The sequence below is a fragment of the Passer domesticus genome, chromosome 1 (genome assembly GCF_036417665.1).
Source record: "Passer domesticus isolate bPasDom1 chromosome 1, bPasDom1.hap1, whole genome shotgun sequence".
NCBI lineage: Eukaryota > Metazoa > Chordata > Aves > Passeriformes > Passeridae > Passer > Passer domesticus.
The window spans coordinates 40590341-40615369 of NC_087474.1; the positions used below are offsets into that span (position 1 = coordinate 40590341).

General features: G+C 40.4%; 2 protein-coding genes and 1 long non-coding RNA gene across 5 annotated transcripts in view; 2 read left to right on the top strand and 1 right to left on the bottom strand.

Annotated features, from left to right (window-relative positions):
- The window catches only part of STT3B (STT3 oligosaccharyltransferase complex catalytic subunit B), a 57996-nt gene extending 48045 nt beyond the window's left edge, over positions 1-9951 (top strand). For both annotated transcript variants that reach the window (XM_064415326.1, XM_064415319.1), the window contains exons 10-16: positions 373-584; positions 675-862; positions 1365-1536; positions 3873-4046; positions 5019-5132; positions 6125-6337; positions 8298-9951. In XM_064415326.1, the coding sequence (XP_064271396.1) occupies positions 373-584; positions 675-862; positions 1365-1536; positions 3873-4046; positions 5019-5132; positions 6125-6337; positions 8298-8378 (1154 nt within the window). In that variant the 3' untranslated portion in view covers positions 8379-9951. The remainder of the gene's footprint in view (positions 1-372; positions 585-674; positions 863-1364; positions 1537-3872; positions 4047-5018; positions 5133-6124; positions 6338-8297) is intronic.
- The window catches only part of OSBPL10 (oxysterol binding protein like 10), a 123784-nt gene continuing 99126 nt past the window's right edge, over positions 372-25029 (bottom strand). The window contains exons 9-13 of one of the 2 annotated variants that reach the window (XR_010359542.1): positions 18972-19158; positions 17389-17571; positions 15470-15623; positions 10553-14757; positions 372-5162 (exon numbers count right to left, since the gene is read on the bottom strand). Coding sequence is in view for 1 of the 2 variants with exons in the window: in XM_064415335.1 (XP_064271405.1) it covers positions 14713-14757; positions 15470-15623; positions 17389-17571; positions 18972-19158 (569 nt within the window). In the remaining variant the exon portion in view is untranslated. Of the gene's footprint in view, positions 14758-15469; positions 15624-17388; positions 17572-18971; positions 19159-25029 lie in introns of both variants that reach the window. The other variant, XM_064415335.1, reaches the window with a different exon arrangement.
- Positions 17571-19115, top strand: LOC135297645 (uncharacterized). Its single transcript, XR_010359571.1, has 2 exons — positions 17571-18068; positions 18599-19115. It is a non-coding gene; the product is annotated as an uncharacterized LOC135297645 (long non-coding RNA).

Sequence of the window (25029 nt, forward strand, 5' to 3'; positions counted from 1 at the left end):
AGAGCTGTTTGATTTTTTTAATCAAATGACGTTACCTATTATGCCAGTAGTATTGTTGATATATAATATTAAATTTCACTAATAATTTATCTTGTGACACATTACTAATGAATATTGAAAATGGGGTTGTGTTATTGTTAACAGTTGTGGAGATGAATCTCGGGAAGGGTTTGAGGCTTCAAAGGGATAAACGTTAATTCAGCCGTATGTCTGTACATTAAAAAGCAATGAAATGCAAGATGCACACTCAAGCCTTTATACACACAGATGCTCAACCCACTTCCAGAAGCAGTTTTATGGAGAGCATGTACGTGTGCAGTCAGAGTGAGGTATTATTTTCAAAGTGTCACCATTAGATGTGTTTCCTTGCAGTTGCTCTGTATGCAATCAGCGCTGTTTACTTTGCTGGAGTGATGGTCCGCCTGATGCTCACTTTGACTCCAGTGGTCTGTATGCTGTCAGCAATTGCTTTCTCCAATGTCTTTGAGCGTTATTTGGGGGATGATATGAAGAGGGAAAATCCACCAATAGAAGACAGCAGTGATGAGGATGACAAAAGGAATCCTGGCAACCTGTATGATAAGGTGAGGGGAGGAAGCAAGAATTAGAAAATTTGGGTTCCAATGTCAGGGATGATAGAAGTTGCCATAACAGATATATTTGTGTTTGTTTAGGCAGGCAAAGTGAGGAAACATGTGTCTGAGCAGGAAAAAACAGAAGAAGGGCTGGGTCCCAATATCAAAAACATTGTGACTATGCTGATGCTGATGTTGTTGATGATGTTTGCTGTTCACTGTACCTGGGTAACCAGCAATGCATACTCCAGTCCCAGCGTGGTTCTCGCCTCCTATAACCATGATGGGTAAGTAAGGTCTACACTCTGAAGTGATTAAAGCCTTTTTTACTGCCATTGCATTAGCAATTTGCTTTTCCTTCTTTAAATCACTCCTTATTATATAAAGGAAGTGTGACCTGAATAAAAAACTATTCATACTCTAGTTTTCAAAAAGATACAATGTTTTCTGAAATATTTAATGAAATATATAAAAATAATCCTACCCAAAGCCAATAAAAATTATGGTTAAAAAAAGCCTTGGAGTGAAGTGGGAAAACTTGTTTAAGAATATATATTTGACTTGAAATGCATTTAGTCATGTCTTCAAAAGCAGTCTTGTCTTCAAAGCAGTTTGGCTTTTGGACATTCAGCTGTCAGAAAGTTCAAACTTATGACTGCTGGTGACAAAATCCCTCAAAGGGAGCTGAACTCTTAAGAGAACCCTTATTTGTGAATCCAGACTTACCATGGTGCAGTTAATTAGTGGGTAGTATTTGTACAGATGCAAATAAAGTGAACTGTTTTGCAGCACTCGGAATATCCTGGATGACTTCAGAGAAGCCTATTACTGGCTCAGACAGAACACGGACGAGCATGCCAGGGTGATGTCGTGGTGGGACTATGGGTATCAGATAGCAGGAATGGCCAACAGGACCACCCTGGTTGATAACAACACTTGGAACAACAGCCACATTGCCTTGGTAAGGGTGGCAGTTCTCTATGGAGCAGAAACACCAAAATGTTTACACTGCAGTCCAGTATGAAATTGCAGATGCCTCTTAGGGTGATTGATATTAAGGAGAAATTGCACAGAGTGAGAAACACAAATGTGGAAGGGACCTACTTCTTTCATTTGTTAAAACAAGTATAGGGATCAATTTTGCTCCAGTTTTCATTTTTCTTACTTGGAGCTTCCAAAACTTCACTTCCACTTCAGTTTCTCTTCTTTTCTTTGGGGGAGGACAGACAAAACCTAAGGTAACCATTCCCCTTGGGATTAATGCTGTAACAGCTGGTACCACTGCATTACTGGCCTATCAAAGTAAGGATCCTTGCATTTCAGGAGTGTCACTGCTGAGTGGATTTCTGAATGGCATGTGAAAACCGACCACAGTTTTCAGACACCTGGGAAATCACAGGAAGAGATTATTTATAACTAGCTGTGGAAGTGTAGCAGACTTGATCCAATTCTGTTTTCTCAAATTTGCAGATAGACAAAATGACTGCACCTTTAATGTCTTTCAATTCTGAGGACTAAGTTTAACCTTCATACATGTGCTTAAGGCAGGGTGTTAGTATTCCCTGTGGTTACAGGGAACCACCTTGGGCAACTTGTGCTGTGCAATGACTCCTCATTAATCACATTTCTTTCCAGAATGTTTTGCTACAAGGGCAGAATGGGATAAGGGCTCAAGAAATTAGGATAATTAGGATAGTTTCTTGTATTCTTTCTGTCTTGGGTCAGTGGTGAGTACAGCTGTGGACCAGTCTGCCAAAATGCAGTGTACAAAGCCAACAAATTAATGATGCAGTGCTTTGAGCAGAGTCCCAAAAAATGTGTATCAGGGAAACAGAGATCACACATCCACACCTTTTACAGGGCAGGAAACTCACATTCAGCTAGAAGCAAGCTTGAGAAATTGCACTGATGGTGTTAATATCAGTCTAATGTCAGTCCACATGCATTGTCATGTACTCTGAGGCACTTGTAATTTGGGTGTTGACCTGACAGCATTTTAATGGACACTCAGCTCTGATACCTGTGTGCCTTCCTCTGCTACAAGAGGTAGAAATGCAGATACTGCATCCATACTCACAGTTCCTTGCAGGACAAGGTGCATCATGTGAATAGAGCCTGTGGAAGTCATCTGTGTTGCCTAAGCACAGTAACCACACACATTGCAGCAGCTGGCAATAATGGCTTTCAGTAAAGAATTCTCTCGAGTATGAGTGCTGCATTGTCAAGTTCCATTTTGGAATGAAGACTCCATAAAGGGAAACCCAAGCAATAAATGTGTGTTTGGCCAATACCTGCATTTGTGCTGTAAACGAGGCATGCCCTGGAGATGTGTCCAGATGATTTTCTCCTGCACAGAGACGGAAATCTGGCAAATAACCTCACATTAATTAGGATAATGGCCAAGAAGCTGAGGTTCTTGGTCTTATGACAGCTTGCTGCCTAAGCTTAGTGCTCTCAAATTACATTCTTAGCTGAATGTTACCAAGTCAGATGCAATATTATGTATATTGTAGTTACTGCCTTAGACTACAGCAATACCTTACTATGCCCTAAGTACAAGAGCTTCAAGAGCAAACAAAACTGCTGAACTGCATGCCAGTTACTGACCAAATTCTCTTAAGTGTGGGAAGTGACCAGGATACAAGAGGTGCTGGACACAGCTCTAAAAAATATTATTCTGACATTTTCTCTGTGTAGATTTACCTTGAATTCAGTGCTGAGAGTGCCTGTGTGCTACTTAGTGCAATGCACAATGGCTGCTTCATTAATGAAGGACAGAGCTCAACAAAACAAAAAAAAGAAATCACATTTCAGATAATTTGTACACTTTGGGCTGTGTCTAAAGCTTTGAAAATAATTTGTAATTAGGTATTTTCTGCAACACTTAAGCTTATGGTAATACAGTTATGACTTGAAAAACGTGTAGGTGCCGCAGAAGGAAAACCCTTGTTGCTACATTTCATACTCAAAACACTCATTTCAACAGGCTGCATTCTTCTTACAGAGGAGAAAGTATTTCAGTTTAGGCTGAGCTTTTGCGGTTCGAAATATTCACAATGGGTTTTCTTTATCTAGAATGAAAATGTTGGCTTTGGATGACAAGCAGGTATTAGAGAATCACAGAACCACAGGCTGGAAGGGAATGCCGTGGGTCACTGGTCCAACTTCCCTGCTCAAGCAGGGCCACCCTAGAGCACGTGGCACAGGATTCCTAGGCTTTGGTCTGGCTGTATTGATCTGTGGAGCTGTTCAATAGGCAGCTATGCAGAAATTTAACATATTTTTGCAATGATACAGGTGGGAAAGGCAATGTCGTCAAATGAGTCTGCAGCATATGAGATCATGAGAAGCCTGGATGTGGATTATGTTTTGATTATTTTTGGTGGTGTGATTGGCTACTCTGGTGATGATATTAATAAGTTCTTGTGGATGGTGAGAATAGCAGAGGGGGAACATCCCAAAGACATACGGGTAAGTGGAACCTCTACTTTCTGTTTGTTTTTTTTTTTAAAGAAACCCTTTTATTTATATTATCACTTGTCTGGGAGTGGTCACTACAGTGGTGGGAAATCTCTGCTACTTAATTATCATTTTATTTGAAACATGTGCTGGCATTGTTTTTCTAGAATAGTAGGAGTGCAGTGGCCTGTAGCCCAGTTTCTTTCAATGTTTTTGATTCTGAAAGGTCAGTAACCTCAAAAGCTTTTCACGTTTTTGCATGATACTAAAAGTAGGATTTTTTTCTGTAATTCTTGTCTGTATGTCCATCTGTGCATCATCACATGCTTGCAAAAAGTAGGAGTGTTTAGACTGTTTAAACAGCATTACAAATTTCTTCAGACTCTGTAATAGTAGGAGACAAGTGAAAGTGTTAATATTTACTTACATAGAATTTAAGCTGTTCAAACACCTCTGAGATTGCAGAAGTCTGTAGTAATATTTTCTTAAGCCTAACAAAAACTCCTAGATATTGAGCACAGGCTTAAGGGAGTAGCCCATGTGCATACTTTCATCTTGTACTCGAGATGAAAATGGCAGAAATTGTTTGTTTAAACATGGAGAATATATGAAGTTTATAGTGGCCCTGTAGATCTCATACATTAACAATACACCTTTGTCACTTTTCTGAAGAATAGACGCCCAACTAAATTTTACACTTTGAGGTAACTTTTCCAGAACCACTTACATGACAGAACTTCTAACAGCACAAAGTACAGATCTAGGAAAACTGATCCATTGGGGTTTGGGTTACAAGCAGGTAGTTTGCAATTATTTCACCTTTAATGAGCACCATCTCTTTCATTTTAAGGTTACCTTAAATCAGCTTTTAAACTGTAATAGCCAGTTGAGACTCTTAGGTGTCTTTCTGTGGGGAAAGGAATGAGAAATTCCCTTAAGATTTTCATCTGCATTGACTCTTTGTATCTTCTTTTCTCTTTAAAGGAAAGTGATTACTTTACCCCTCAGGGAGAATTCCGAGTAGACAAGGCAGGCTCTCCAACTTTGCTGAACTGCCTCATGTATAAAATGTCCTATTACAGATTTGGAGAGATGCAGGTTAGTGCTACAACTTCTTCTGAATCTTAACTGAAATGTGAGAAAACAAATATTATTTGGATGTATTTTCTATCTTTTAAATTAAGCATTGCTTCTAGTAGCAGAATCTGCAGTAAGAGTGAGCTTTACAAATTAAAACACATCCAATGTGTCAGACAATTATGGTCTGCTGTTTATAACCTTTAGCAAAAAGCATTTCTGCTGTTAACCCACATTTGTACTTCATTTTTTGGTGTCCTTCACATTGCCCCAGATGAGTATTTTGATTGCACTGTGCTGTGTGCTCACTAAAGCATCAACTGTGACATTGTGGAGAGCTTTAGATTTGTTTGTTGTAATAGCAACATGCAAGTGGAACTATTAACTGTTTAATGTCTGTCAGAAACTACATGATTTCCAGAACACTACACTATGTAGTACAGTCTGTAGTAAGGGCAGCAGTTGTCACTCCTCTTTGGGAGCACCAAACACATGGATGGAGCTAAACCTGGGGTTTTTTTCCTTTCCTTTTCTTTCCTTTTTGCCCCCACCAGGGGCCCTTCCTTCTGACGTATTAGCACAAGAATTCTTTTTTCAGTGGATTTACTTGTAACACAGTGGGGCCAAATTTAACTCATAACTGTGAACTACTTCTGGATTATATGGAAAACCGTGGAAGTGCAAATAATTGCAGTATAGGCAAGAGCACAAAGGCAGCAGCTCTGCTGAAAAAACACCACAGGCTGTTGAGTTGTTTCATCTCTGAACGCAGACAAGGTAGTTTTGCTGAGACATCAAGTATTGTCTCCTGTGACAGCAGTAGGAGTAAGAATGAATTTGTCCCTCAGGATCTCAAAGGTTTTTCTGTGTAGTAGAGTAACCAGTGCAAGAAAAGTGTTGCCCTTTGACATGGGCCAGCTGAAAGTATTGCCTTATAGTATGAAGTTTCACAGTTTGCAGTGATTGGTGCTCTGGGTTTTGTCTCAAACTAACATGAACTTTAATTTTTATAGCTGGATTTTCGGACACCCCCAGGATTCGACCGTACACGCAATGCGGAGATAGGCAACAAAGACATTAAATTTAAACATCTGGAGGAAGCCTTTACCTCAGAGCACTGGCTTGTTAGAATATACAAGGTCAAACAACTAGACAACAGAGAGACACTGGATCATAAACCTAGAGTAACCAACATTGTACCGAAACAGAAGTATTTGTCAAAGAAGGTGGGTTCCCAGTGAAGTAACTGAAAGGGGTCAGGAGTTTATTTTTAACAGTGAATCACATAGCTGGTGAATTATATATTTCCACTAGCCAGAATGTTATGGATACTGTTCATGTTAGTGTCCAATATCAGACCTGCCTGCTGGTAATAATTGTTAATTTACTGTCTGCTTAACTTAAAAGCATGTGAAGACACAAGGCTAGATTTTTTTTAGGCAGAATGCTAACTCAACATAGAGTGTGTCACTGGCTGTTACAACTCTTAAGTCTTCATGTAACTGGAAGTATAATCTCTAAAGTACATCAATTCATGTTTCAGTAACTATGGCTCACTAAGTAAATGTGGAAGTTGCTTTCTGACTTTGTTTGAAAGTAGTGATGCCTAGAAGTTTACAAATGGCAATTTTGTATGAAATAAATTAAATATGAAACTTTTGTTGATGGAACTTTAGTGTCTGTCTGCTTACTGCTTGAAGTCATCTTCATGGTTTTAAAGTGTTTGTTGTGCTGCCCTCCTTCAGCCTGTTAAGAAAGGCCTGTTCCTAGGGGAGCTGGGGAGACTGTTAGCAGCCCTCTCCTTCACAACATCTGTTTTCTATATATTCAAATCGATGTTGCAAAGGGAGCTGCAGAACCCTGTCTAACAAACTAGTATAGGCAGTAGACTTAAACTGTGTCATGGAAATACAAGTAAAGAACATTCTCTGCAAGTAGAGAATGTTAAAGATGCTTATTTCTGTGAGTCAATGGGAAGTACATAAAATAAGGCATTTGGGAGTTGCCACTGCAGCTAGACATATCTTGAAATGATAAGCTTTATTGTGCCTGTCATACACTTAACATTGTAACTTTTGATCTCAAATGACAAGCAAGGCTGTATTTATCTGTGATAGATGCACTGACCCCACTTGAGCCTTGGATGTGTAATTTTCTGTCTAGAAGTTGATACAGCTTCTGAAGGCTGCAGAACAAACAGGCTGTACTTCCCCTTAAGAAATCAGAGAACCAGAGAGAGCATGGGGCAGGTCTCCAAACTAGAATGTATTTCTTAAATATGTTCCAAAGGCTCCTTAGTAGCCACCGTTTTTCAGCAGTTGCTTCCTTACTGGAAATTCAGTCCATCTCCTATAATGTTAGGAATGACATTGCTGAACCTCAGAGATTCAATATGTATCTGAATATTACATATTAGTTTGTATCTGTCTCAATTTATTATAATCATGTTGATGGTGTCATGTTGATTAAATGAAATTTTTTTAAATAGTAATAGAGCCTGCTGCTCAGCACAGCAAAGTGCAGCAAGTGTGGGAGCTGCCTCTGGGCAGGTGTGTTGAATGTACAGTTCTACCTGCCACAAACTATGTACACAAATTTGAAGTTAATTTTACCCATGACCAACATTAATGATCCCCCCATTACTACCTTAAAAAAAAAAAAATCTAAAACAGGCTGATAAAGGAATGTGCAGGAAGTGCTAACTAAGCAACCTACAGACCAACAGCAGAGTTTAGAAGACTAAAACGGGATTATTCAGGATTTTTTCTTTTGAAAAATGCTGCTTTGAGCAAATATTTCCACCTAACTTTAAAGAAAATAAAATAGCGCAAAAGATGCAAGAAGTTATTTCCAAACAAAACTAAGACTTATATCAGTTTTGCTCTTTGGGCATATTAGAGTTTTATCATGATGGTTAATTATTAATTCTGCCTCAGCACATGCTTTGAAAAGAATTCTATAGATCTAGTAGACAGGGTTACAAAAGCACATCTTGTGCAAAAGCAACTGTCATGCAGGAATTAACAATCTCAGCATTAAAAATAATAACTGGATAATGCCTAGTTGAGGGTTTAGCATTTAAGCTCTTTAAAATCAGTCTAAAGCTCAGGCACTGAATGCACATCATTAAACCGCGGTCAAGACTAAATCATTAACTAATACCTGTTGTTCTGTTTTTCTTTTTAGACCTCCAAAAGGAAGCGTGGCTACATTAAGAATAAACTAATTTTAAAGAAAGGCAAGAGACCCAACAGGAAGACAGTTTAAACACACTGTTCTGATTGCTAATACGAAGCAGTTGTCCTTGAGATAACCAGTCTTTGCCTTTAGCTCAAATCATGTTTCACAGCAACATGAGGGTACAGAACCATCATTGGTCCAGAATATTGTACAAAATTTTCAGGCAATGTCTGATTAAAAATATTGGCTTATTGAGAACAGCTGTTTTAGATTTGTAATGTGAAGCAAGACAGAGCTGCTATCCAAGTCTAGCAGCATTTTTTTTATTGGTACATATTATCCTTCAAATCTGTTGAAAATTTGGACTGACTTTACCAAAGAACCCTGTAATTTGGTCCTTGGCACATGCATTATTGTCAATCTTTTCTGGAGAACACTGTTCAGCTGAATAGCAGCAGTATGAAAACTGGAATGGTGACATCTGAAAATGACTCTTTTTCAACAAGAAAGAGATGGCAGAGCTCTCTCAAATTCAACTTTCAAAACTAGTTACTCCCATGATTATTTTTCAATGGTTTCTTTCCATGTCCTTTTACTCTTGCTGCAGGCTGGTTTTGAGCTGGAGTGTAAGAAGCAAAGCTGCAGTTTTCACAAGAGGTGACAGGACAGATTAATTGGACAAGCTGCTTTTGTTCAACACGGGATTGCAGTATTGCTGCCTTACACTGTCATTTCACAAGGTAGACAAGGCAAATCTTGCACACTGTAGATACAAGGGCTAAATTTGTAACCTCCTGAAAGATCTGAAACGACAGTAATGAATGCTCTAACAACATACAACTGAGCACCATGGAGCTGCTGGTGCTTCAGAAAAGAAATTAAACTATTTTAGGTGAATGTTTACATTGGTAAAACAAGTATAGCCTGCTTATTGGGGAAAAGAAGGTTGACAGGTATACAAACCCCTTTTCTGTGGCTATCAGAGGTTGAAGATTTGCAGACCTCTTCAGCCTTCACTGCCTTTCTGGGCAAGGGTGGAAGTTTTTCTGGAAATCTGTTTCTCTGCATTTTATTTGGAGTGCTTAAATCACCTGAAGAAATTCCTGCTCTAGTGCTATTTGCTTTGTCTGTCTTTTATACTGGTTCGGTTTGGGTTTTCTTTAAGTGGTGAAAACTGTCAGATTAAATGCACTAAAATATAAATGGAGACTGAACGTGTTCACTTTCCAGATATAAGGAAACTTTATACAGACTTGAAATTTTTCTTTAATTAAAATGAAAGGGTTTTTTTGCAGTTTGTTTTCCTGCCACAGGTTGTAACTTTTTATAGAAACAAATCTTGCATCAATAACTTGATGTAAAATGCAGAATAGTATGTACCTTTCATGAAGAAAATGTAAATTTACAGTGTTCTGTGAGAATGTTACTGCTGACTTCTTTCCCAAGGTGTAGAATATTTTTTTGATTTATGAACTCATTTTTGACTCCAGTGGTTTATACAGACCAATACTACAGCTGCAACATTTTCACAAAGGTAATTAAATCTGGATTTCTGGCCCCCGCCGTTTGGAGATTTCATTTTATTTTGTTGCTTTAAAGCTCAATGCAGACCAGTTGTCAACTGTAGGGGAAAATAAAGTTAATTCAAGTTTTGTGTTAAGGCTGTTGTGTCAGTTTTGTTGTGATTAACTTGGTAACATGCTGCTGTAGTGAAGCCACAGCATCTTCTTAACTCCCTCCAGCTTAAACTAAGCCAAATCCAGTGCCTCTGCTGTGATGAAATGAAGGTGGTTGTCATATTTCCAGGGAAGAGCAGCCTGCCTTCCCAACCACACATTGCAGCAACTCCTTCCAGCATCTGGAGCTCCTCGAGCTGCTACAGCTGCTCACCCACCAGCAGGAGGGCTGATTGATGAGGTGATGCACGATTCCTAGTGTCGTGCTGCTTCCAAGCCAGCCTGCATCCTGACCATGGGTGAGAAATAAGGGATCTAACATTTGGAAGATCACCTGAAAGGCAGCAGGACAGAGGCTGCCAGTCAGTCTGTGGCTTGGCAGTAACTCAGCCTTGTTTTAAAAAAGGAAATACAAGATTGCCCTCCCCTCTTCAGGTACCTTTACATTTGGACAGACTGACTTCAGCCTTAGGCAGCAGTGTTCTCTTTAACAGCAGAAACAAGTGAATCTGAGGCATGTGAAATAAAAATAAGCCAACTGCAGGGATCACAGCCAGCCTGGGCATAAAGTTGCCTGCTACTTACCTGAGCTTTATTTTTTTCCTAAATCTAACACGACTTCAAGGATTCTGCTAATGTTCTGCAGTTAAAATGAAATAAAAAGTTGGGAGTCATTGAGGCATCCACATAGAAAAAGCAACATTACAAAGAAGAACTGGCACTGTCTCACCTTCCTTGGTTCCTCAGGAATCTGCACACTGGGTATGCTTACAGCTGGATCCTGGAATCAAACAGCTAAACTTCCTCCTGCCTCTGGGAGAACTGAACAGCCCTTCTACCAGCAAAGACTGTCAGCATCTTCCCTCTTCATCACACACACTTCCCAGACTAGTTTATTTCCTTAGTTCCAGCCATCTTTTTTCCTTTTTTCGTTCTACTATGTCAAATTTTGAAGCACAATTGCCACAAAACAGTAAAAAAAAAATAGAAACCCCCACCAAAACAATAAAACCAAACAACAAAAGACACGTGAGCCAGGCTCAGGTCAGCAGTTGCTAAGGAACTAAAGCTGCAAGTGTGTAGAACTCAATAATACTGCATAGCTTCTGCATTTCTTAATCATTACTGGTGGGAGCAGTGAGGCAGACAGTGCTGCTGGTAATCCCAGGAGAAATATTTTGACTTGCAGAAGTAATTTCATAACAAGGAGAAAAGTTGTTAATTAAGTATCTTGATAGATTTACTCTTGAAAAAGCCTCTGAATGCTTTGACAGAGCCCCTGGTACATACCAGTCCCATCAGGAGTAAAAACTGAAAAAAATAATATTTGGCTGTGACTGAAACGCCCTCACATCTTTAACCCGAGTGGATAAACTGCTCCAAGATGGGGCCTTGAAGCAATGCCATGGAAGGCAAGGAACAGGGCTGGGTAGTGTTTCCTGCCCTATTTACAGGCAGTGTTGTTTTCCGTTTTGCATAAAAACAAAGTGTTCCAGCAAGATTGTTTCCAGCACTGTGGATGAATGTTTAAAGAAAAACAGAAGGGCATTATCCAACACTTGAAAAATGCTGACCACGATCTGTGTGATTCCTCTAAGAACATTTTTTCTCCTCACGCAAGCGTCCAATGCTGCAATAATGTAGAGTTGTGTTTTAAGAGGTTCTAATCAATAATCTCTGTTGGTGATAAAGATTAAATGAAATGGGATTTTCAGAAACAAGGATACACCTTTTCCTATTTCCTTTTTACTTGCCAAAATGAAGCAGATGTTCCCCAGCCTTTCCTAAAGCTGTTGTTGCTGCCCAGCTCTGTTTTCCCTGGGTAGAGCTATCCAATTTAACCAAAAAACTTACCTTCAGAGTGTCTGGGAGAATAAGCAGGGTGGAAAAGCTTCACACCAAACCGGGATGAACCTAGCACATCACTTCCATGGGAACCATGCTCAGGTGTCATACACAGCTCCTGAACAGTCAGTGACTGACACCACTGAACTAAGGCTTCCATGGAAAGAGAAAGGGCATTCCACTACTAAATGAAACAAATTTTTATTCATGAGCATTCTCATTTTAAATTCACAAATTATGAAAGGAAGGCAAATCAGAAGAGACTGCCAGAGCATCTTTTAAATGATAAAGGTATAAATTTTCTTTCTGAACATTTCTAATTTAAGAAAGAAATAGGTTGCATAGGCTTTCTACAGGTGTGCACAAAAAAAAAAAAATTAAGTACATGGAAGTTTGTACATTACAATTCAGTGTACATCAGCTACTTGAAAAGGAAAGTATTTACTTGCAATTCCAAGACAGCTATTGGAACGACCTACAGAATAAGGCTTATGAATATTTACTTTTCAGTCCTGCAAAGTATACTGAACACATACTATCAGAAAAATAAAATGACACTTGTGAATCTTGTTCTGGAATCTCTCACTGATGGGATCTTTTCTGAAAGGACTTTTTACTTTCATGTCTCCCAAGTTAATTTGGGAAAGAAGCAGTGGTAATGGCATCAGGGGATTCTTCATAGCATCAGAACGGAAGAAAACATTGGCCAGAGCACAAGTGGAATGTCCTCGGCATGCAGAAACAACCAACCATGCAGACAGAGAAAATCTTCAATAAATTACAAGCAGAAAATTATTCAAATTTCTCCTCAAAAGAACAGCTACAGCATCTCTGTAGCCTTGACAGTCACACCATCCCAGCTGAAAGAGCTCTACTCCTTCAGGGGCCCAGGCCTGCATGCCTGAGACACAGAGGTTTGCAATGGCTATTTAGTGAGTATGTGTCTTGTTCTTTGGTGTGTGAGAGAGTTCTGGGAGGATGTTCCATGGGTTTAACTCTGCTTTTTCCATTGTTCTTTGTGATGATACTACAAACTGTAGGAATACTTTCAGGTACTTATCAGACTGATCTCTAGAACAAGAGTGGATCCATTATAAAGTGAATTCTTGCAGGTGATAAAGTACAAGTGTTCCTGATGATACTCAGTAGCAGTTCAGTGATTACTGCAACAGCATCATTTTGATTTTGTTACTGAAAACTGTTACATCAACTATTCCTAAAAAATAAGTTGGTTTTTTTCCCTCTTAAAAAAAAGTGTCAGTTACAAAACCAAGCTCATACAATCCACTTTTTTTTTAAAAATAGGATTTAAATCATTTAGAACATGAATCTTTCTAATGTGCAAAAAAAGAGAAAAGAAAAAAAAAAAAGACACACGAGGACTAAATACATTTAGGAGGAAAAGTAGCCACACCTTCATTAAATAGAGATCTGAAGTTCAAATCCAAAGGAACAACTAATGGAATGTTTCCTTGTGCACACACCTCCTCCGCTCAGCCTTCTGAGCTGCTCAAGAGATTTTAACATCTACCAAAAAAACAAAATGCAGGACACACAAGGACAGATGTGAGCCGTGCTTTGACCTAGATATCTCTGTAGTATAAGCATAAGTCAGTGTATGAACAAAGCAGACAAAAGGCACAAAATTACTCAGCTCTACAGATGGGCATCCATGCTACTGTGTGTTAGAAATACAGTGGTTTTGTTACGGGGCACTGTGGAAAGAAGCACTGAGCACATTTTACACCTGCCTTTTGCTGCCACCTCTCTCAAAAATATCTTCATTTCCAACAAATACAAACTAAAAGGTGACAAAGCCTTAACACACTTCTAGAATCTACTTTGTCAGTATCACAGTGGGTACTTTACAAAGCAAGATCAAGTGACAGGATTTTTTAATTTTTCTTTTTAACACTACAAAACAAATTGTATCCCATTTCATTTGCTTCATTCATTAAGTTATTGTCTCAGTGGAATAGTTTAATAAATTGTTACTTTTACATCAGTGAATCATTTATCTGGGAAGGCTAGTTATATCACCTCTACTCATCCAGATGTTTTATCAGAAGCAATCCCATTTAGTGGAACATGTAAGCCAGAAGTGTTGGCATGACAGCAGCCAGAGAACATTACACAGCAAGATCAAAGTTACCAGAGCAGCTGGCTCAGGGGTGGTGACCAGAGATCGACTGAACAGCTGGAGATGAACAGACAAAGCAGCGAGGACACAACGGGTTAGTGTGAAGAACAACATTCTGGAGAAGGTATTGCTACTTCTTACAGGGTGGCAGGAAATTCACACTCGTCAGTGACAGGAAACACGCCCTGAACTCGGCAACCCAGAGCGAGCACAGCCAGTGGATCATTCTTATGTCAAAGTGAGTTACTCGCTGACTTCAGACAGATCGACTGCCGGTAAGAGACACGTCACGTTTTAAGTGCAAAACATTTTTGGCAAAAGTGAAAAATAGAAAAACCTTAACCAGTACTAATAAAAAAGTATTTTCTTAAATACTAGCACAGGGCCTGATCCTGCAAGCACACAACTCAGGGAACCCCGGCCGAGTCCAGCCAGGGTTCTGTGCCCTAACACTTGGAGGAAAAGGTCTTGGAGTCGCTATTGGTGTTGGTACTGTTTACATGTAGTGTAAATAACACACACAACACATGCACACCGTGGGTACTTAGGGACGTGTGCCTGTGTGCCTGTGGATCTGCACACACAAAATGGCTCCTGAATAAACTCGAGCTCGTGGTTATTTTGAGATGCATCATTCACAGTACATAGCTTCCCGTGGGGATCTTCTGGGAACAGGACCTATCCAAGGATATCCTGAAGTTACATACTGTATCATTTTAATGCCTTTCAGGTACAGTTATGAGGCAACTGCTCTCTCCTGTCAATGGGTCTTCCAGAGAGGATTCACGTACAGCCAGCCGTCACCCTGTAAGAAAATTAAGCAGAGTTTACAAACAAGATTTATAAATACCGTATTTGTATGTCCACACAAAAGCTAAAATAAGACCAAACAAGAAGCCATCCCTGTCACCTAAAAATTCTGTGTTTAAAGAAATGACAAGTAAGGTAGGCAGGAGGAAAAAAATTGCAAGGGGGAAGAGATGCAATGAGAAGATGCAAGAGATGCTGACTTAAATAGCAGCTAATGGAACAATTCCCTCAGTCTCATTTCCCCTCCACCTTTCCTCCAACAAAAGGGAAAGATGAACTTGGTAAAATTTGTTTCCTTTCACACAGATGGAACCCAAGACTGTGTTTAGGATGTCAATGCTTACTTACACTGGATAAATCTCCCTAGATTGTGCTCATTTTAGTATGCTAAGATTACAGGGGAAGTGAGTATGCAGAATTTGAGAAGTAAGGGCTGGATTTTCCAGAAAAAACACATCACTTTATTTGCCTAACATTAGGCACCAAAAATCCAGAACAAAATCAATCTAACTGAAGAAAAGTGAACAAGTTCACAACATAGACATGGAAAAGCCCGCTGCTCTCATTCAAGAGCCAGACTCTGTCAAAAATAAAATTTAAGCACTCGGTGGTAGATAACAACACTAGCCCATGACAAAATCCACAGACATTGACTTGTCCCCTGTGCAGGAACTTGCTAAAGGTCTAAACCAAGAAACTCCAAGTACCTCTTTGGCAAAGTATTTGGGTTTCCAGGGAGTTGTGAGCGCCGCTCGCTGCCGCTCCTCTGCTCGCTGTCTCTCTTCCAGGCGGTGCTTGTGCTCCGTGGCGGCATCGATGTTCCCCTCCTTCAGGGAGCTGGTGACGTGCTGCCACAGGCGCCTGCCCAGGGAGAAGGAGCACAAGGGAGGTGAGAACAGCTCTGCCACAGCCCACTGCTGCTGGACACCAGACTGGTGAACAGCAGGCTGAGGCCACGCTACCCATGCTGGTTTTCCAAGTCCCACAGCTTGGGAACCATCACTCTGCTAGGATATTCATCACATTTGTGGACCAGATTTTCAGATTCCCTCAGCTCCCAGTATTTTGCAGTGCAATTTTCTCAGCAGACTCTGTTTATATTCTCTTCACCACCTGAGCTTTTTTTCTCAAAGCAGATGGTTTTATTTCTACCATTTCTAGTTCACATTCCTTAGTGATGTTCCTCCACCCCCCAAAGCAGGCATTTAATTCTGCATGGTTTTGCAGGTAATGTTTTGAATTATAAGGGAGTGTCAGCCAAAACCCAAGAGTGCATTGACTGGTCCAACAAGGTCACTAGCAGAGGAACTGATTCTAGGGAGCCCCTCTGGGTCTGTGCTCTGTATTCCCAGTTACAGTATTTACCAGCACAGAGCTACACACTTCTCACACAGCTGACCACGCTCGGATACAGTGCCTTAGATCAGCCTAGCAGAAGCTCTGCCCAGAAAAGCACTGAGAAAAACCCTCATAGAATGGGTTGGGTTGGAAAACACCTTAAATATCCTCTAGTTGCACCCTCCCTGCCATGGGCAGGGACACCTCCCACTAGACCAGGCTGCTCAGAGCCCCATCCAACCTGGCCTTGAGCAATGCCAGGGATGGGGCATCCACAGCTTCTGTGCCAGTGCCTCACCACCTTCACAGTAAAGAATTTCTTCCTAATATCTAATCCACACTGCTCTCTGTCTGAAACCAACCATAGCTTTCACATCTGTCCAGGGCTGTTTAAATGAGATTGTGTTCACAATGTGATAAACTGCAGATCCTGCAGAGCCACTGGATGGATGCAATTTGCTGACTAGTATCTAAAAAACACAATAAATACACTGAAAAGCTACTGGTTTCCTTATTTACTACAATCTTTATGTTCCACACTACAGGAGAAAAAATGAGTTTGTGGATAAGCAAGTGGTCTAGAAAGTAGACAAATTCCATCTGACCCTGCACAATGACTCAAGACACCTTTGGAAAATAAAAAGACATTTACAGATAATAAAATGTAGTTTAACTCATATTTTTAAATCCTTCAATAAAATGTTCCTAAATTCAATTAAAGTATTGATTTTTCTGAAGATAAACACCAACAGTTATTGACAGTGAATACAGAACAGGTTTTTCTAATGTATCTAGTCTGAGTTAGGCATATGATGTAGGTTCAAAGAGCCTCAAAACGACCTGTATGTGTCTCTTTATATCTCATACTGCCTCATATTTTATATATGTTTATACAAATATATATTCTGAAATATATAACACATGAAGCACCAGTTTCAATGATATGCAACACATAATATACATACCAGTTTGAATTGCTTGCAACAAACTGACTGATTTGCCTTACCATGTTGCAATCACTCCAAGAAGCAGGTGAAAACACTGCACTGCCATTTTCCAGATGCTCATTAAAACAAATATAGGCATTTTTCCCATCTACAAAATTTATGTACTCATCACTATAGTGCAATTTATGCTCCAAGGAACCAATACACAGCCTCAGCTCTCTGTGCCCAGATTTTCTGCTGTAGGAAGCAAGGAATTTTTGAACCACAGCACTCAGAGCTGCAGTTGGCTTCCCTGCTCTGTTCCCACCCAAAGTTCAGCACTGCAAAGCCTCTGCCCTTACCTTGATTCCAGTGGCCCTTGGTTTGCTGTGGGCCTTATCTTTTTCCTGATAACAGGCAGTTTGGTGGTGTCAATCACTTTGGTGTCTCCATTGCTGTAAGTGAACTCCAGGGTGCCATTCCATTCTCCCTGTGCCTTGCACACAATGGTGTTCGTTGGATTGTGCTTCACTTCAGCTGTAACCCTGATTCGAGGGGGAAGGAGAAACAGACCACAGAAATAAGTGATACCATTTATTACCAGCACATGACAGCACTACCTTGCTGCGGGTGCAAGCAGCTTTCTACCTCCACAAATGAATTATTCAGGCAAAGTAGTGATGCTGCTTCCAAAAAAGAAAGACTCATCCCAGGAAAGCTCTTCTAACACAGCAACAACTTTGGGATGACATTCTAGCTAAGTACAGTAGTAACCCAACTTAAAATTGTGATACTCAGCTCAAGCCCAGACCAAACTGTTACCTCAGCAGCCTGAAAAACAATCCCTGACATCCATGTGACATTTTCAATACATGACACTTTCATGCCTGAACATAATGCTATCAGAGACCCATGTCAAAAACTCTGGGTATCTTTATTTTCTTCTTTAGCTCTGCAAGTTGACTTCTCAGCTGCTGAGAGGCAATGATTAAAGCCACTTCATCAATCAAAGAACTGGTCTGAGAGTGAGCAAAACAGACAGGTAGGACTGGAAAACTGAAATGCAGGGAGAAGTTCTGTGAATGTGTCCATGAGCATGCACACATGTGCTTTAGAAAGCCATGTAATGTGTAAACTCAATTTTTTAATTACTAAAGTAATAGAGCACAACTTCCCCAAATTTTTACTCACCCTGATGGCATCAATTATTACTCTAAAACTTTTAAAGAAAAACCCTGTCAAAACAGCCGCATGCAAAAATTTACCTGAACACAACATTGAAATGTGAAATAAAACAGAGGTAACCATGCAAAGCACAGTCTCCTCTGGACAATGCAACAGTCCAAAGCAGAACAGGAAATGGATCTGATGTTAATGACTGGGACATCAACCTGAGCATGGAAGAAAGACAGGAGGCTGTCCTGCACAGAGCCTCTTTGCACCCTTAGTAAAGGGGAACCAAAGAAGGCAAATAACATTTTCACCATCTGGAATTTCAGTGCAAAGGTGGGAGTCCCCAGTAGGGAGCTACCACTTTGGGCAGTGACACTTTTGCTTCTCTCCTCTTTTCAGGAGCTCCACTTGGAACACCAGTTCATCTGCAAGACTCACACAGGAGCAGCAGCTGGGGTAGCAGAAATATTGCCTTTGCCATTTACATTTTTCTGATCCTACACTTACAGCAATTTGTACAAGCAACAAAGCCTGGAGAGATACATTCACTTTATTTTAATGAGAGAAATACATCCAATTCAGTTAAACAACATAATATGTATTGCTACAATAAACTGCCCTAGAGCTTTAAGTCATCTCCAGCACAAATAGGGAAAGAACTTCAGCTATCTGTCTATAAAATACTGCAACAGAAGAACTGAACAGATGCCCCAGAGCCTTTCCCCTGAAATCCAGCAGCAGGTAAACAATAGTAAGACAGTAATGGCTGTACCTGTGGACCTTCCCTCCATAGAAGGGCTTGGTGTGGAAGGTGACCGTGGCAGAATAGCCCGTTCTGGCACAGTTGATGTTGACTTTCCCTCCAAGCTCCACCCACGGGATGGTAAGGATTGAGCGAGCGTAGGCACTGGGCAGGGTGAAGACATACTCCTCTTCATGCTCCAGCAAGTGAAGAACACCTGTGCAGGAAGAGGAGAAAGTGAGGTGATAAAGGGTTCTCTGACAAGATCTGATGGTCACTGACCATCAAAATGCACATCCATGGAGAGCACGTGCAGCTCTCCTTGAAGGAGGGCACTGTCTGCTAGGAAACTCTGCTCTCTGGAAGAAGTTTCTTCCAACAAGCATTTTCAAAAGCATCCCATGGGACTGAGCACCCTGACATACTGATTGCTACCTAACAACTTTTCAGAAAATCTGACTGGATTCCTTACTTTGTATAACTGTTAAAAGCTGGATAAACATAGAATGTCCACCTAAAAACCATACTGAAAATTCAGATGCTCTCTGTGTTGTATCATAATCTCCCTCCAGAAAATATATGGGCAGGGCCAAAGGACTGTTCACTTCTCCATTCAGTTAGGAACAGCCATGTCCTCCACTAATTTCCTCTTGATGCTGTGAAAGGCTATAAGTGTCTGTGGGTAAGAATAAGAAAACACAGCATCTACAAATTTTCTATTAACTTTGCTCTTTAATTTCATAATGTCTGGTTTCTCACACAGGCTTTGGAAAAAATCTTGCATAATCAACGAGGTGCCCAGCAGGGCCACTGCTCTATTAGCACCACGTCCAATGTCTCTACCAGGCAGAGAAAAGAACTGGTAATTCCATCTCTTTCTGTAAAGGCCCCTCCACCCTCAGCACCATGAGGCTGTAACTAAAAACAACACACAACAGCAGCAGTTTTTCAACATTTCTTGGAAGTTGCACAAAGAAAGTTGCTTTCCTGATCAGACCTTTGCAGCTTCCCCTGGGGCTAAGGGTACAACTCTATCCCCATAAAAACTGTAGTTTGGTCTTCAGGATAACAGGACATAAGACCAGGAAAAGAGCACCATAAACCTCGCACGCAGAATTAGATCATGCCAAATGTCTGCAGTGTATTTTTTATTAGAGTTTTACAGTCTTTTGTGTCCCATTTACTAACTGCCTAAAGGCAAAAATGACAGCCTTGAAAATATTTTTTCACAACAGGGACTGAAAATAACCTATCACAGGAAGAATTCAGAACCCAGAAATATTTGGAAATAAAAGAAAGGAAAGTTATTTTGACACAGTAATAGTATCTGTTTAGTAGCAAGATAAGCTTGAACCCATTTGCCTTCACCCTGGGGCAGGCAGGGGAAGAACACACTGTTAGTGGTATTGATTAATCTATCTGTTTAAAGGAATACTGACACTACTTTTTCAAAGTGATCTCACATTTAATGACGAAAAAGCACTAAATAGGAACATAACACCACTGCTGCCAATATGAAAATATGCCTTTAACACTGCATGGAAAAAACAAACTTAAATTAAAACACACTCAAAATTAAAAGCACAGAGCTCTAAGGGAGCCCTGATCTTGAATATTGGCTCCAGCTAACAAAACTAAATACAGGCACAGGAAACTGCAATTTGTCACTTCTGCCTTCTGAACTATTTCACAGGAAAACATTTGCAAACCAGAACAGCTTCATGCAGTTGTTCTCAGAACCTCTGCAACCTCGGCCTCCCAGCAGCGACACAGCCAGCACGGCCACTCCAGCAGCTCTGACACAAGGAGCTGGGATGCAAGAGCACACAGAAAAGCCATGTCTTAAAAGGACCTTTAATCATTTAGTCTTGGCAAGATACAAGTTCCTCACGTCACGTGCTGAGCCCTCACCAGCAGGGAAAGGCCGGGAGGACACAGCCAGAACACACAGACATGTTTTGCCTCAAGCTTCCTCGGCTTCACACCTGCACAGACATCCAAGCTGAACACGCTGCAGGAAGGCTGAACTACCCAACTCACCCTGGACATGCAGACAGGAATAACTTATACTCAAAAAACTGCTCTGGTTATCAAACTCATTAAATGGATGCTATAATAGCATGAATTTAATAAAGAACAATTGTAGAATCACAGAATGGCCTGGGTTGGAAGGGACCTTAAAGATCATAGAGTTTCAACCCCCCTGCCATGGGCAGGGACACCTTCCTCCAGACCAGGCTGCTCAGAGCCCCATCCAACCTGGCCTTCAACACTTCCAGGGACGGGGTATCCGCAATTTCCTTGGGCAGCCTGTTCCAGTCCCTTAATACCCCTCAGTAAAGAATTTTTTCCTAATATCTAACCTAAACCCACTCTCTTTTATTTTAAAGTCATTCCCCCTTTTCCTGTAGCTACATGCCCTTGTAAAAAGTCTCTCTACCTCTCCCATTCTCTTCTGATCACCACTGTACGTGATGTTCCTCACGTGAGAGGGAACTGGTATGATAAACACAATTTCCTTATGGGTCAGTACAGGTTTGCCTCTGTCCCCCTGATGGGATCAAGAGCTTTTTCTCCCTAGTCAGGTGGGAGGGGCTCAGAGCTGCAGTGCTGCCAAGCACATTTAAAGTGGAGAGCAAACAGCAGCAGTGACCTTCAATGTAAATATTTAACCACCACAGCAGGTTAGATATTAAAAACTGAACCCAGCTCTCTTGGCAGTATTTTTAGCACCCAGTAGCATATTTTCTGAATTCCTTGAACACCTGAATAAATACATTTTTTAATGAAGCGCTATCTCACTTGAAATACGACTCCAGCTCTATAATTACAGTCTAAAAGAGATTAAAGGGCAGATCTGAAATACCCATGACTTGATAATACTTTTAATATTAACCTCACTGTTTTGCATTCCATTGTTCACAGAGCCCACATGCAAAGCCTTAAATGAAGCACCACAAACACTGTGGCTGCACCAGCACATCTGAACAGAGACCTGTGCTCCTTTAGGGGAGGGGAAGCCAAAAATTACACTGAGATTCAACGTTTGTAACAGGTACCACAATTTTAAGTAACTCCCCACCCAGCCAAGTGCCAATCTTGAGAAATTAAAAGCCAATTAACTAAAAGCTAACAGTGACTTTACAAAGTATCACTTTTACATCTGCTTATAATCATTACACTGCAACTGATCTTTAAAAACAACTGCTGGAAAATACACAGGCTGTTTTTCTTCCCTTGCTTCCCTGCTGTAAGGGATGATTCAAGTTTAGTTTGAAAATGGCTATAAAGTAAATACACATGAAAAGCTGTAGAATATTCTCCCATTTTTAGGTTTTTTCCCTCTCATAACTAAGAGTTCTTTAAAAAACTTCCAATTCCTTTAAAATAAAAAACCTGAAGCATTTATAGGCAACAATTACACAAGGAAGAATACACCAGACCAGCACTCTGGGAGGAACAGTTGATTTAGTAATCTGGTTTGTTAGGAAAAAATGCTACAGAGAAGGGTGAATTTGTTAAAAACCATTGCAGGATACTGAAATTCCCCCTTGAAATGTCCTCAACACCATTTACTGCTCCTTTTGACTACAGCAATGTATTCAGAGTCACACCCCTACCCAGGAGCCCTCAGCCTGCATTAAAGGAAGCCAAGGGCTTGGCATATCACTCTCCCACTTTGACTCTTACATGTCCCTCACTGCTGCTGCAGCTTTGTGAATTGATTTCCCAGTAACACATATTGACAAAACACCCCAGAGGAGGCTCTGGATCAATAAGCTGCAGAAGAGACATGTGGGATTTAATGCTTCCCACTGCCTGCATGGAGATCAATCTGAACAACAAATGGCACGTGGGACACCAGGGGCCTGGGGCACTTTCCCCATTTAAGCAGCTCTTCACCCTCTCCGTGTTTCCCATAACACACCAAGAGGAGCAAGATATGTGTGGGCTGAGCCCCACATGGGTGTTGAGCATCACAACTGCCCAGATCCCCACAGGAAAACGGGAAATGCCAGAACTGGGCTCTTATTGTCTCAAACCTTCCAGGCAGCTGTGTTGAGCACTGCTCGTTTTTCAAAGGCTGGAACGATTTGCTAAATTAAGTAATGAGTGCCATGCTATATGAAAATGGTTCTAAAAACACTGCGCTAAAAATATTAATGCGAAAATGAGTACTGAGGGAAATACTTAGGTAGCTCTAATTGCATGGAGCAACCAAGCTTTGGGACTGATAAATTTTAAGTCAGTCATTTCTCAGTACTAGAAATTATAGACCTGTACATCTATTAATACATATGCATATATGTATTTGAACATAAGGGAAAAAAAAATTAAAAAGAGAGGAAAAAACATTCATTGCTTTCTTTTAAATTTCCCCTGGAATGAGCACTGAACCTTTTACCCACCTATCAGATCTTTTCAAGTTGATTTCAATTCAGAAAAAATAATTTTGGAAGCCTATACCTCACTACTTTTCAAAACATTTAAAATAGCAGAATTGAAAACATCAGATGTAACTAGCCACTTGACAATACAGAGCAATCCATTTAAATGTACTTTATGCTCTCTGCAAAATTAACCCATAATTTTTGTTGGTTTTTGCTGCTCTGAACCAAAATCCAAGAGCAGAAAAGGAACGGGCACAGCTGGCACTAAGTGCTCACCACAGCATCCTTACCCCACAACCAGTATCCTTTTAAAGATTCTATGGACCACGCAAAAACCATTAAATATTTATACTGACTTCTCATCCTTTGCTAATTTAAATCTTAATGTGACCCTGTTCATTACAGCCTCATCTTCTCCCTCACTCTTTCATTAGTACATAATTAACATTAACCAGAATTAGGGACTGCACATGCAACCTAAGTTCTTTTATGCAAAATACCCTCTTTTCTATTCCGGGTGGCTTTCTCATGAGGAAACTCAGTGCTGACTACTCTGAAGAATGGGGGTTTTGTCATACAGCAAAGAAAAGTTGCAAGATTTCATTAGCAAGCCAGATTTAGAGCACTCATAAACAGAAATGAAAAAAAGGCTAGCATATAAAACAGCTCCCCACATGGATATCCAGCAATGCTCTCCCAATTGTTCTGCATCTCTGCAGCAGATACTTACTTTGAATCAACAAACAAAAACCACAGACAGAAAAAAAATATCTTAGTCACTTTGAGGTGCGACATACAAAAAAATCACACCACTGAGACACTGAGCTGTAGCCTTTGCATGCCAAGACCATACCATCCTTAAATCCCCTAATTCTTTAAATTCCTTTATAAACCTTTGTACTTCCATGATATTCTTTGTCAGCTTCTAACAAAAAGCATAAAAAGCAATGTGCTCTATATATCTGTGGACTTGCTACAAAAATATTATTCAAAGCCTCCACAGACACATTACCATATTCCTTACACACTATAGGTCCAAAAATTCAGTACTACTTTATTTCTGCAAATAGACAACTGCAGTAGAAAAAGCTTCATTGAACTGTTAGAGGGACATACTATATTGTTCAGTAGAGAGCAAACTTTCAAAACACACCACAGTCGCTATATTCAACGTTAGGCTACATGAAGTTTCTGGTCATTGTCACAGAATGGCCTGTGTTGGAAGGAACCTGAAAAATCATCTTGTTCCAAACTCTCTGCTGTGGGCAGGGACACCTTCCACTAGACCAGGTTGCTCACAGCCCCATCCAACCTGGCCTTGGAAAACTCCAAGGAAAGGGCATCCACAGCTTCTCTGGGCAACCTGGTCTGACAGAACTGTTGTGATACATACCTGACTAGAACAAGATGGTCACTCACTACCACTAAATTATCCAAAGTATTAATTACAGTTCTCCAACACTCTGTCTGGAAGGATGTTTTCCCCCTCTAACATATCAATTAGTACTGATTTAATCTGTAGTATAACGAACCTAATATTGAACCAACAGCAGAATTATTTAACCCAACTCTCAAAACGGACACAAATATATTAGAGGCATCAAGGAAACTGTATTTCAAGTAACATGATGCCACATCTAAAATCCCTTCTGGTCTCACAAAAAGTGAAAGGCCTCCACATGTATGTAATTTAACTC